General features: G+C 44.5%; 1 protein-coding gene across 1 annotated transcript; it reads right to left on the bottom strand.

Moving 5' to 3' along the window:
- Window positions 1–7,209: 7,209 nt before the first annotated feature.
- Window positions 7,210–8,947, bottom strand: LOC112308155 (germ cell-less protein-like 2). Its single transcript, XM_024564331.3, has one exon. It carries the CDS (start codon window positions 8,945–8,947, stop codon window positions 7,451–7,453), a length of 1,497 nt encoding a protein of 498 aa, XP_024420099.2. The 3' UTR covers window positions 7,210–7,450.
- Window positions 8,948–14,701: the final 5,754 nt, after the last annotated feature.

Genomic DNA, 14,701 nt, shown 5'->3' with positions numbered 1-14,701 from the left:
TTATTTCTGAGCACTTAAGTCTGTTTATTGCGAATGTAGGAAAAGAAAGTAGATTTTTGTATATTGATCTTGTGTTTGGTAAACTGCTTACCTTGTTTATGCGTTTTTTTGATAGTTTTAATTGATTTCCTTAGGTTTCCTATTTACACGATCATGTTACCTGTAAATACAGGGAGTTTGACTTCCTGCTTTCTAGTTCGAATGCCATTTCTTTCTTCCTTTTTTGCCTTCCTCCCTCCATTCTTCTCCCTCTCCCGTTCTTCCTCTGTCTCTCTCTCTCTTTTGTGTAGTCCCCTGACTAGACCCTCTAGTGCAATTGGAATAGAATTGGTTAGATTAGACATCCTCATCTTCTTCTTCCTGATCCTAGGGTGAAAGCATTCTATTTTCATGAGCAGTTATGACTACTTGGGGTGATCCCTTTGTAAGTCCCATACGTGTCTAAGCGCTGTGTTGCACACTTGGAAGCAGTCTCGTATTTATGTCAGCTATATTTTAAACATTTCTAAAAACTCGTTTCATTGAAAACCAGCACCTGAAATCTGAGACAGAGAATACAGTTGATATCTGCTTACCTAAAGCAGAAACTCTTAGGTTCGCAAACTGCTAGAAGCATTTAAGTGGCATTTTGATGATTGCTGGAGGCTACTCAAAATAAAGTCAATAATAAGGTCATACTTCTCTGTGTCATCATACATCATCATACAATGAATCTGCATACAAGCCCTTACCATTTCTCTAGAAGAGGTTATAAAAAACCTTGCGTGATATTTCCTTTCCCCAGTGTCCCATAACTTAAGTACTATCATGTGAAACTAAGAATATTAAATGATATAAAGTCAGTATACCTCATGTTACAAAGGGGATAAGAGGTGAAAAAGAATATATTTGCTTAATTACACAAAGACATTCAAAGCAAAATTAGGGAGAATCCTCATGACAATTACAGTCCTAATTCCTGCAACTGCTCACATGGTTTTATCTGGTCTTGACTACTACCTTCTTTCACTCTTCTCCATATTACCATGACCTCAGCAAGCGCCTCAACCTCACTGTGATTAATTGTTTAAGGAGGTGACCTAAACCTTCATTCTGAAAGATCTTAGGCCATTAGTAGTACTGCATTGGGTCGCTGTCTTTCATCGATTTAGTCACACATCGTGGTAAAACTAAGAGAGGCCCTAAGATCTTCTGTATTCCACACACACTTCTTACCACCACTGTATGGTAGCAGTCCAATTTCTCCTTGGTAGTTAGGAGTAATCACATCAGCCAGCACAGTAACTCTGTTTTGACCTACGGATTTAGAGGTAAGAAACCCAAAGCGGCAATGCGGCAGTGTTTGTTTCTATTATATTTCATTGTTTACGCTATTACACTTGTCCCCACTTCCTCCCTCTTTGCCCACTTCCACCTAGTCGCCGCCTCCCCCTCCCTCAGGCCATCACCACGTCATTGTCCGTTTCCTCGGGTCATGAAGTCATGGGCCATGGGTCATGGGTCATGGGTCATGCATGTGTGTTCTTTGGCTAATCCCTTCACCTTCTTTCCTCCAGTCCCCACTCCCCGCCCTGACAGCTGTCAGTCTGCTCCATGCATCCACACCTCTGTTTCTATTTTTTCATCAGTTTATCTCGTTCATTACATTTCACATATAACTGAGATCATACGGTGTTTGTCTTTCACTGCCTGGGTTATTTCACTTAACATAATACTCTCTAGATCCACCCATGCTGTCGCAAAAGGGAAGATTTCAGAGCTCTTACCTTTTGCATCGTGACAATCTTAGTTTCTATTTCCAAAGAATCGTTGTTTTCTCTTCTGGTGAAAGCATTTCTCCATTGGAAACAAAGACTTCTAGGCCATCAGTAAGGTCATGAGGACAGGGAGCGAAAACTGTCTTAACTAGCCACTAGGGGTAATAATGAGAGCTACTACTCCCATTTCCACTCCTTAATACCTGGACTGTTGACTCCTGGCTTTGCTAGAGATTGCACCATATATTAAGCTCTCATTAAGAACCTCCTAGAGAACCCTGTAAGGTATTGGCACTAGTGTGCGGTTGCCTCTCGCACACCCCCTACCGGGGACCGGGCCTGCAACCCAGGCATATGCTCTGACGGGGAATTGAACTGACAACCCTTCGGTTCGGAGGCCAGTGCTCAGTCCACGGAGCCACCCAGCCAGGGTGAATTCTGTATAACTTTTAAGTAAACAAGTTCTTTCCTTTCCACCTAACTCAGGCATTGGGAGTTACGTTTTCAGCGATGGGCCAAAGAGCCCCAAACCTGTTTCGGAACTGCAGAGACCAACGTTCTGTTATACTTTGACATTCCAAAGGGGATGTTATCACAGATGCAAAAAGACAATAGACAGCCTCAAAATGAAGGTAAAGATTGACTTCTGTCAAGGAAGATTCTAGCCTAGGACATGACTACGCACCATGAACTGCTTTTTACTTAAAAACTTTCATTTCAGATCATTCCATGTGGTTACTTTGGTCTCTGAGTTTGTAAGGTGGCCATGCAGACCTCCCTGAGCTTGTCAGGTTTGGTATGTGGCCCCTTTTTGTTCACAGTTCTGAACCTGGAAACACTGAAGCTAAGTTTCCTCAGGGCCTCAGTGCCTGGAGGTGACTGTGGGAGGTGCCTGTGGAGATTGCTGTCCATTGCCAAGGACTACCCGCCACACCCTAAATACTTCTCTTACTTGCCTTAGGGTACTTATTCTAAGCATCTCCACTCATTTAACCTTCTGACAAGGGGATCAGTGGTTTTCTTGGAAGAGAACCAGAGAAGCATCCACGTGTGGGAGAAACATTGATCGGCTGCACATCCCCCAACTGAGGACCTGGCCTGCAACCCAGCCCTGTGCCCTGACCAGGAATGGAACTGATGGGGGACACAAAAGTTGAAAAATTTTAGTTTTAGATAATAGTCAATAAATTTAGTAATTAATGTACATAAAACACTATTGTTTCAGGAACTGAAGGTATGACCCACCCTGACTCCAGGAGTCCACAAGCAGTTCCACCTTGTGCCCCAGGAGGGCTGCAAGCGATGAAGATGGTGTCTGAGTCATTGTGTGAGACATCCACCCCCTAGGACACATAGGAGACCACCTCCCAGGACACAGATAAATAGCACAGTCCAGTACACAGATAAAGAATCACAGGTCAACAGATGAAAGAATTCTGCAGCTTTTTATCTGATTAACCTTCTCCCTGAATTCCAAACCCCTTACCTACACTTTTCTTCTGCCTATAAACAGGGTTGATTTGAAATGGAATGTAAGACGGTCTGTTAGGGAATGTAACCCACCGTCTTCTCAGATTGAAGGCCATCCGAAGAAAGTGCCCATAAAGATTCAAAAACTAAAAACTAAAAGAAAAAAAATAAAATCTTTAAAAAAAGAAGTAGAATTGCCCATGGTTTCCCAATAATCCATGGTACTCTCCCATAAACTGCCTATTTGTTTAATAGATATTACTGCCACTTATTCCTAAAGTTTCTACTTATTTGTACACATGGACAAAGAAGTTAACAATAGCATTAGAAATATATCATTGGCATGCTTCTTATTTTTCCCACATAACTCAGGATCATTGCTTTGTGAACTCTGCCAAAACCAAAACATGAGTAAACCTGTAAATAATTTAGGTCATATCTCAACCCTCTCGGTCTCTATCTGAGCCTTCAAGGAACTCTTACTCCGTTCCCTGTAAGTTAACTCGTAATGAGTGTGTTCCACTTCTCATGACTGGTTTTCTGGACAAATGGAACTCTATGCATGCCCAGAGTTAATCCTCAACCTCAGGAGATACCAACTGGCAGATGCACTCATTTCCCTAGATAGATTGGAAAATACGTATGTCTCAAAATTTTGCAGATTCCATACCATCTCCTTCATCTCCGGAGTGGAGAAACCATTGAAAAAAAAATAGAACATGTAGAAAAGTTAGATAAAATTCACCTTTTCAATCTAAACACATTTCAAACATATGTCATTAATATTCATGATGTAGCCCTGGCTGGTGTGGCTCAGTGGATTGAGCGCTGACCTGTGAACCAAAGGGTCCCTGATTCGATTCCCAGTCAGGGCGCACACCTAGCTTCCTGACCAGGTCCCCGGTGTGGGGCGCATGAGAGGCAACTGCACATTGACGTTTCTCTCCCTCTCTTTCTCCCTCCTTTCCCCGACTCTAAAAATAAATAAATGAAATCTTTAAAAAAAAAATTGTGATGTAAGTTATTGCGAAATCCTTACACTTTTTGAGGACGTGAGGGCCTTGAAAATAAAAACGGAAAGATGGCTATGGTAAGCACATTAAAATGAATTACTCCTGACTGCATGCTTGGTGCTCAATTAGTAGGTGATATAATCGATATATATGTTCATAGAAACAGGCAATCATCGAAGCCAACATAAGCAGCATTTCAGGTACTCTAAAATCTTTGAAAGTTTTGCCAGGTACTGGACAGGTTGACCCTCTCTTCCTGCATCGGGGACTGCTTGGAAGACATAATTTTAGAAGGATAATGTTTATCCTATTGGTTTCTGTTTTGAAATAAATGTCACCTTAAATCCTCTGCGGTCAAGCACAACAAACTCTGGTAAAATGGAAAGTAAACCAAATATAGGCACAAATAAAAAGGAAAGATACTTTCAAATTATTCATATCTGTGTATCCGTAGGAATAACTGGTTTTTATGGAAATAGATTTTACATTACAGTGCCTATTCAGCCATTAAAAAATTCATTTTTCTTTGGTCTTTGCAAGTAATAAAAACATTTATTTACATGTAATTTTTTTAAATATATTTATTGATTATGCTATTACAGTTGTCCCATTTCCCCCCCCACTCCACTCCATCCTGCCCACCCCCCTCCCTCCCACATTCCCCCCCTATAGTTCATGTCCATAGGTCATACTTATAAGTTCTTTGGCTTCTACATTTCCTACACTATTTTTACCCTCCCCCTGTCTATTTTCCACCTATCATCTATGCTACTTATTCTCTGTACCTTTCCCCCTCTCTCCCCCTCCCACTCACTTAATGACAACCCTCATGTTCAAACTAGTTGTTTGCCTAGTTTGCTCTCGTTTTTGTTTTATGTGTGGCCGTTAATAACTGTGAGTTTGCTGTCATTTTTACTGTTCCAATTTTTGATCTTCTTTTTCTTAGGTAACTCCCTTTAACATTTCATATAATAAGGGCTTGGTGATGATGAGCTTCTTTAACTTGACCTTATCTGAGAAGCACTTTATCTTCCCTTCCATTCTAAATGATAGCTTTGCTGGATACAGTAATCTTGGATGTAGGTCCTTGCGTTTAATCTTGGGTAATGTAATTATGATGTGCCTTGGTGTGTTCCTCCTTGGGTCCAGCTTCTTTGGGACTCTCTGAGCTTCCTGGACTTCCCGGAAGTCTATTTCCTTTGCCAGATTAGGGAAGTTCTCCTTCATTATTTGTTCAAATAAGTTTTCAATTTTTTGTTCTTCCTCTTCTCCTTCTGGCACCCCTATAATTCGGATGTGGGAACGTTTCAAGGCGTCCGGGAGGTTCCTAAGCCTCTCCTCATTTTTCCGAGTTCTTGTTTCTTCATTCTTTTCTGGTTGGATGTTTGTTTCTTCCTTCTTGTCCACACCGTTGATTTGAGTCCCAGTTTCCTTCTCATCACTATTGGTTCCCTGTACATTTTCCTTTGTTTCTCTTAGCATAGGCTTCATTTTTTCATCTGTTTTTCGAATAGATTCAACCAAGTCTGTGAGCATATTGATAACCAGTGCTTTGAACTGTGCATCCGATAGGTTGGCTATCTCTTCGTCGCTTAGTTGTATTTTTTCTGGAGCTTTGAAGTGTTCTGTCATTTGGGTCTTTTTTTTTTTTTTTTTTTTTTGTCTTGGCGCGTCTGTTACTTTAAGGGGCGGAGCCTTAAGTGTTCACCAGGGCGGGGTAACGCTGGTCGCTGAGCTGTGACGCTATACGAGGGGGGGAGGGGCCGAGTGGGAGCAATGGCGCCTGCCTCACTCTCCTCCGGATTTCAATCCTTCACTACCATACCCACAATCAAACTGGGCCACTCTGGTGCTGGTTCCCGAGTAAGTGGGCCTGTGCACACTCTAGGCCCCTGTGGGTCTCTCCAACAACCTCTTCTGTGAGGCTGGGAGTCTCTCCTGCTGCTGCCCCAACCCCCAGGGGCGCCTTCAATCAGAGGTTTGAGGCTTTATTTCCTGGAGCTGGAGCCCTGGGTTGCATGGTCTGCTTCGTTGCCCGCCGTTCGTCAGGTTTATCTGTGGGCGAATTTGGTGCCGCCGGGTGCTACCCGCTGCTCTGCCTGCCCCGCTCTCCGCCCCTCTGAGTCCGGCCCTCTGGGTTTATCTGCGCAGATGTGGGGCCGCGGGGTCTGCTAGTGCTCGGACTGCCTGCGCCATTTGTCCCACACTCCGCCAGTCTCAGTCCCGCCACAGCCACGCGAGTCCTCTCCACCCCGGTGCCCGCCTCCGCCCCTCCTACCAGTCTGGATGAATGGTTATTTTCTATTTTCTTGGTGTTGGTCCCCCTTGCTGTTCGATTCTCTGTCAGTTCTGGTTGTGCGAGGAGGCGCAGTGTGTCTACCTACGCCGCCATCTTGGTTCTCTCCCTATTTACATGTAATTTTATATCTTCTATAAAAGTGCATCTAACCCTATGATGTATTTTATCTGTCAGTATATAATTATAATTATACCTATTTTATAACACACATTTTCTGATATACATGTTGATGTACTATATTATAATACATAATATCGATACTATATAATGATATAATATGTATGTATATTCTTTAATCCATTTTTCCACTCTTTAAGTGTGGAAGAGATACACAGTTTTTTTCCAGATAAATAGTCAGCAATACAAGGTCTCCAAACCGTAGAGTAAATGGGCCACGTGGCAAATTAATTGTAAAATAACACTACATTATAGAGCAAGTACGTAATGTTAACAACCCTGCGATCGTCTGGCTATTTAAAACTGTACATGATTGACTCTTCTCCTGCACTATTGCCGCAGTCAAAGGCACATTTGCACAACAATTTTAGCAAGGAAGAGAATTCTTTATTTTGTCTCAGTGTTAGGGTAAAATTCATCTAACTAGTTAATTTATTTTGATTCCTTGGACAGGTAGTCTCATTTCTATCTGGAGCTGTCTGTTGGTGACAAATGAAAACCAAGAGATGCCAACAGCAATCACTATTTGGCTTCACAGATATTTTCTTGAAATTTTTTATTCTTAAATCCATAGAAATAAAACGAAGATAGTCACTTATGACAGTTTTTACATTTTGAAAGATTTCACTTCTGTTACTGGTCATCTTTGTCGTGGTTAAGAGGAGGGCCAATAAATGACGTGAATCATCAGAAGTTTTCAAAATGCGAATGTATCCTAATTGGCAAGATGACTCTCATGGATTTTCTAATGGTAGAAACAGGAAGTTACAGAAGACGTATAAAGGGAATCTCAGAGCTCTGCTGTCCAGCTTCATTACCAGTTGTTCCTCGTCCTTTTGAAAGGTAAGGAGTTTATATCCAGTTGTTTTGTGGAAACTTATCTTTCCACTAGAATTGAAATATACCAACGTTAATCGGAACGCAACATTTCTTAGAGGTTGTAGACAATCCGAGGCATCACGTGGCTCAGGGAGCGTGTTTTGCTTGAAAATGACATAATGGCTGGTGAAGATGACGTGTAAAGGAAAGCCAAAATTGAAACCTGACCACTTCCAGGAGTACCTCCCATCCCTGACAATCATTTTACCGCACCGCATGCTACATTCTTCGAGTTCGTTTCCATTGATGTGTCGGGGCCCAACTTGCCTGCATTGTTGTGCTCTAAGCAAGGTAAACCACTGCTGCTTATAAACAGGTGATAACCATTCTGAAGGTATCAGAGCATCTCGCTCAATAACTCTTGTGGAGGCCGGGTCACAGATGATATGCTGGAACCTCAAGTTTTTAAAAACTGATTGAAATGCTCTGCCTCGTTTGGTTTCCAGGAAGGCGATGCAACCGGCACATTCTCTGTGCCTGGAAAGCCACTTGTTCGCGTGAACCAGGAGCTCTTCTATCGATCCTTTCCAAGCCGGGTTAAGACGAAGGAACATCCACTGTTTAAGTGTGGTGTATACATCTATTTCCTTTTGCATTACTAGTAGATTAGCAGAAGAGACGAGCAGATTCATGAGATCTATTCTGAGTTCTTTGTACAGCTCAACACTCGGATGTGTCATCAGATTGTGGAGAAGCCATTCGAAGCACCCTGTCTTCACAGAATCTAAAGCATAGGTTTCCGCTGCGGCATAATAGCCACAAACAGTTTTCCCATTCATTGTGTCCTCCATGGTCTGTTCACACTGCCGAATTAAGTCCTCTACTTGAAGCAGGTGTGCTGTTGCCAAAACTCCTAGAACTCCAAGGGGCTCCCTTAGGACGTATTTGTCCCTGTACAACGAGCCTAGTACAAAGTGTAGGGATTCTGCATCTACATTCTGGTCATTAATCTCCAGGTCAATAATCTCGTTGTGAGAGCCTTCCGAAGAACCTGTAAACATCATAGCAAAGTAACCCGACTGACATAAAAACTTTTTGTGTAAGCACCATACTTTCCCCAGAGCACGGATTTTAATGTCGCTGGTTTCCCCACTCAAAAATAAAGTTTGGTAAGCACACTCGGATGTGATCTTAAGCTTTTTACCATGGTTTGGTGGGACGACTTGCTGTAGCTCCTGGTCCCGATCTAGAGACCCGGGGCTGTCCTCAGACTCTGGGCCCACGGATGGCCTGCTCCACTTGCGTTTGCGGTTGCCAGTGACAAAGCTGGGGCCTGCTTGGGCTTCTGACTGATGCGGATCAGTTAGGGCTGATTCTCTGTAGCTCAGGATCCGACTGCCCGAGGACCCCATGGACGAAGACTCTTAGAGCTCCCAAGGAGACTGACTGTTGGAGAGACTTAGTTGCCATGGCGTTGCTGGGTCCTGACACCTCCGCCTAGGCCCTATTCTCACTGGGACCCTATGACTCAGTCCCACACGTCACACAGGAGGCCCTGCATTCTTCATCGTTCGCCCTGCCCCACAGTCCCTGTGGCCCCGCCCCCTGCCTTCAGTCTTCCAGGGAGCCTGGCCCCTTGCCTGAGCCCCAGCCGCAGGCTTTCCTAGAGAATGTTTCTCTATGAGGGAAATGACTGAACCAAAGGCTTTTTGATCAGAGGGTTAAGTATTGTAACGCGTTCACACACTCCCAATAGCAGCGTAAGAGGGAATGAAGTGTCAGCAGTCCTGAACACAATCCTTTACCCACCACTCGTAGCAATTTAAAAGGTGCACACTGGTATCTCATTTTATTCGCCGTTGATTACTAGAAGTGCAGGGAGAGACTTAAACAATTTTCCAGTAAGCTACATCTTCATAGTCTTTGCAGACTTCTGAAAGGTTTACATATATTTTCTCCTTGTGGATTGCTAGAAGCATCTTTTAACAACTTTAATTGCCATTTAATTTTTAGGGCGTTCTTGTCTGTATAACATGTTCATTTTTAAAAAAAGATTTCATTTATTTATTTTTAGAGAGAGGGGAAGGGAAGTCGAAAGAGAGGGAGAGAAACACATCCATGTGTGGTTGCCTCTCATGCGCCCCCTACTGGGGACCTGGCCTGCAACCCAGGCATATGCCCTCACTGGGAATTGAACCGGCGACCCCTAAGTTCGCAGCCCGTGCTCAGTCCACTGAGCTACACCAGCCAGGGCCAGCATGTTCATTTGTAAGAAGCTGAATCAGATTTTGCAAATATCGGCTTTTGTATCTCTGCTTAGAAAGCCTTTCCTTATCTGCAATTAGATAAATATTGTTCTATATTTCCTTGCTGAACTTCCATGGTATTATTTAATCCTTTTTAACTTCTAAATACTAACGTTTAAAGCATTTGGAAATTGTCATAATTTCAAGTGACAGAATCAATACACAAAAGAGTATGTACTTTATAGGACAAATTTTTACAAGTAGAAAAGCACACGTACAAGTTATGCACAGGGAAGATACTGAAAGTAGTAGACAAGATCCTACCGTACAGTACCTTTGGATATGGCTAGTACGGGTAGTATCAGAATGAAGCCCACGCAGCAGGTACAGTGGGGCCCATCAACAGTGAGTGACGGGCTGCGTGGCGTTCTCCATCCTTCTTAGCTGCAGATTGTGTGGGTCTTGCTTTCTCTTCATGCAGTGCCAGCTCCTTTACTTCATCCCAAAGCAAGACACTTCCTTTCCCTTCCAAAGAGTAGGAGTGATAGATTTGGACAAAGACAATGAATTGTCCCACACTGGTTTTACAGAGTGACTTTTGTCTGTCTCATTCACTGTCTGAACCCCAGCTGTGGAGAAGACCTCAGAAGCGATGTGCTGAAGCCATCGGGCCCGAGGGCTACTGTCAGGACTTATCTTCTGAATCAAGAAGTTGTAAGGATCCACTTCTGAGGCCCTTTCCAGGGAAGACAAATGCATAAATTAGTTTTCAGCGCAAGGAAGATGAAGTTCCCCCTGTCTTTTATGCAGGGTCAAATCCTCAGAGTGACTGCTCCCCCGACACAGCTGAAACCTGGGAACTGGGGCGTGACAGCCTTGCCTCTGAGCCTTGCACCACTTAGAGCTGTTCAAAGCTTTCATTTTTAGGGTCCAGTTGCTGGGAGAAACCAAGAAACTACAAAGAGGCTTCCAGCAGTATCTCTTTGGAAATTGTCTCTTGATCAAGTGTCTTAACTTCCCGAGAGTAGCAGTAATTGTTTAGTAGATTTGAAGAATTTAGAAGCCAGCGGGGAAAAGGCAAGTGTTTTTTCCCGTTATATTAAGATGTAATTGACATAAACACTATATAAGTAAGTGTAGTGTGTACAGAATAATGACTTAACAGACACGTATTGCAAAATGATTACTATAGGTAAGTTTAGTTAGCATCTGTCACCTCTTACAGTTACTAATTTTTTCCTTGTGATGAGAACTTTTACGATTTACATTCTCAGCAACTTTCAAATGTACCATACAGCAGTGTTAACTACCGTCTTCATGTTGCACGTCCCATTCCCAGCACTTATTTATCTTACAACTGGAAGTCAAAAGGTACCAACTTCCATTACAAGGCAGGTGCTTTTGATGGGTTTCAACAAAATGTATCATGGCATAAAGCCCAACAGGCTTAGAACTGAAAACTAATTCCAAGTGCCGTACGATCCCACTCAGATGTGGAGTCTACTGAACAAAATGAGCTGACGGACAAAATGACTAAGAGGCATGAGTACATGGAAGAGACTGACAGATGTCAGAGGGAAGGTGGGGAGGGGGCACTGGAAGGGATTAGCTAAAGAACACGTGTGCATATATGGGCATCCCAGGGACACGGCCAACAATGTGGTGAAGGCCGAGGGGGCTGGGGCTGGGTAGAGGGGCCAAAGGGGGGAAGATGGGGATGTCTGTAGTAGTGTTAACAATAAAAACTAGAAAGAAAACTAATTCCATCACTCCCCAGCAGTGAAGTTTGAGCAAGTTTGTTAAGCTCTCTGGTCCTCGGTTTACTTGTCTTGTGAAGATCAGCTGTCTTTAAACTATTAATTGGTAGGCAGCAAAATTTCTCTTTTTTAACAATACCTTACAAGGTTACAATATTCCCACAATCTATGCAATGTTACGATGTCATCGCGCCCTGGTATTGCAGATCTAGAGTAATGTGGTTAAGGGAAAGGATTCCTATTACTAGCATTTTATAAAAGGGGAAGCCAGAGAGAAATGGCCAAGAGGCAGATGTGCTGTTCACATAGGGGGACAAGGGGAATGTCATAACCCAGAACTCAGAAATAAGGGGTGTTAGGTTGCTCCCTAAGGTTGTGCTACAATATCAGAGCAGAGACATGTAAAGTTGTTTTAAGGAATAAGACTGCTTCCCCCATCTGCAAAACATCTAGTCTTGACTAAAGGTATTATAAAAGCTACAGACAGGCCTGGCTGGTGTGGCTCAGTGCACTGAGCACCGGCCTGAGAACCAAAGGGTCTCAGGTTCGATTCCCAATGAGAGCACATGCGTGGGTTGTGGGCCAGGTCCCCAGTAGGTATGTTACAGAGCAAGGCATGGGTGGTTCCTTCACGATAAATTATTACAGAAAGGATTCCGCCTTTCTGTCTCTGGAGGTTCCTTCCCCCACGCCTCTACCTGCTAGGTTCGCAATGCCCGCCGCCAGAGGAAGGACGTCTCTCAATGCCAGAGACTGGTGAAAAGGAAAGGAATTGTTTATTTAAAAGTTACACAGACTTAGAGTAATGGCCTAATGTCTTCAATAAGATACTAAAGTCCTCTAGAATACCCACAGATGCACAGTCCTTCCCTCTCCCTGTGCCCAGTCCGGGGTACCGTGTCTCAGGAAAAGATGTAGAAGTCCGTGATTCAGGCTCCCGGCACCATCCACTGTGTGGCTGCTGCAATCTCCAGTTAATCCAAAGCCGTGTGGCACCTTCTCATGGCCCACCAGCAAGAGTCCTCTCTCCCCTTTCTCTATGGCTGCAAAGTCTCTCCTGCTGCCTAAGCCGTGTGGCAAGAAGAAGCACTCCAAAACCTCGTGGTCCTCTTCCTTTCCCTCAGAATCGCGGGGTCTCTTTTCCCCACTTCAGAACCACATGGACCTCTATCTATCTACTTGCTTCAGAGCCTCGTGGTTCTCCCATTTACTTCAGAGCCTCGTGGTCTCTTCTTCTCTCCTAAAACCTTGTGGTCCTCCCCACTACTTTGAAGCCGTGTGGTCTCTCCTTCCCTTCAGAGCCGCATGGTCTCTTCTTCTCCCCCCAAAACCTTGTGGTCCTCCCTACTACTTTTGGAGCCGCGTGGTCTCTTCTTCCTATGGCTGCTGGGCCTAGGTTTAAATCCCAGCACCCATCTTCCTTTGCAGCCCATTTCTGACTCCTCCTACAGTCAGTTACACCTGCCAGCATCCCTGTATTCTTCCAGCTTTACTGGGCTGCCATAGTAAGTCTGGGCAGGTGTGGCCCCATGGCGTGGAGCCAATCATCTCCACGCTCTCATGCAGGCCCTGTAACCAGGGGGAGTTACTTCCCAGTCCCATCCTGGGTGGAATTTTGTCCCATCCCCCTGGCTCAAAGCAGGGCCACAGCTACTTAACACATCCATGAAACCAGTTAAAGGTTATAGATATGTTAAATGACTGTGCCAGGGGTTAGCTGCAAAGCTCTTGCTACCCAAAACAACTCTGAATGGCCCTGTTCCATGTGTCCCATCCCCCCTGGCTCAGGCCTGTGGGGGTGAGGACATCCTACATACATTTTTCTAATATTTCCTGGACACCCTGAGTCCTGGACCCCATTACAAATCCCTTCTTGGGGCCCTCCTCTTGGCTGCACCCTGCTTCAGGTAGGGGTGTGGGAGAGGCAACCACACAATGGTGTTTCTCTCCCTCTCTTTCTCCCTCCCTTCCCCTCTCTAAAAACATACATCAATAAAATCTTCCATCAAAAAGCTACAGACAGAATTTGTCAGTCTGATGGAGGATGGTTGGTCAGCCCTGGAATAAAACATGGGTAAGTCTCGACCAAGCACTTGCAAGGGACGAGTAAATAGAGGCCTAGGGATGTTGAATTTTTGTACTTTCAGTGGTTAAGCTTTTCAGGCTGTTGCCATCAGACACTAAACAACATGTGAACCAGATGTTAGCTCTCCCCACCCTCATCTGTCTTTGTGTTACCACATGCAACAGTGTGTTTTTACTGTGTCAGCCTGACTCTGGAAATGGGCTCTCCTTCCTATACGCACACATACACATACCCACAGCCCACTTGCTCACATCAGCGCTGTTTTCTGCAGTGGACAGTGGGGTTGACGCTCCCACGTCCCTGTTACTGCAAAGTCATTTGTTGAAGCAAGTCAAGGTAATGCCATTCTTATTGTCAGTGAGTAGTGCATGTTTGAATAACATTTAAAATGTTTTCTGCATCTTACGATGTTTCGGCATCTTCAAAAAGCCATTTGGCTGCCTCTCAAATGCAAGCTGTGTACTTGACTAGAGGGAACCGGTCCGTGTGGCTTGGGGAAGGTGGCCCAGCCCTGGTCTGGAAAACTGACAGGCACAAGGCAGCACACAGGAGCCAGCGCCACAGATCCGCTTTCCGTGGGGAGCCAGGCCTGCATTGTACCTGGGGTGCTCTGAGGCTTGCTTTTGCTAAAAGTCTCTCACCCTGAATTGAGGCAGCAAATGTTTTCTGCATATCTTTAAAGTAACTTCCTAAAGTCTGTGTTAATCCTCCCAAGGATGGAGCGTAACCAGTTTGGCCGCTTTTCCCCTTGCCTTTGCAACATCCTTTTCTTTGTTATGTGTGAGAAGTAAACAGCAACATCCTTTTCAGTGCATAATAAATGAGGACCTTCCTTGAAGTAATGCTCCCAGAAAAGCAATAAAAGCCTGTCCAGGTGGGGCGCTCTCTCACTCAGAGTGGCCATGCCCTCCCTTTTCTCCACAGGACCTCTGCAGTCTGTGTGGATTTGTCTGCTGCATGCACGGCACCCCTGACACCTCTGGACCCACATCACTTTACCCCGCCTTGCCTTTTCCCTGAGAAGCCCCATAAAGGCTTTTGGCCTAGCCTCTCTCCTTGTTCCTTCTGCTTCCTGGC

The sequence above is a fragment of the Desmodus rotundus genome, chromosome X (genome assembly GCF_022682495.2).
Source record: "Desmodus rotundus isolate HL8 chromosome X, HLdesRot8A.1, whole genome shotgun sequence".
Lineage (NCBI taxonomy): Eukaryota > Metazoa > Chordata > Mammalia > Chiroptera > Phyllostomidae > Desmodus > Desmodus rotundus.
This window is presented reverse-complemented; position numbering and strand designations above follow the sequence as displayed.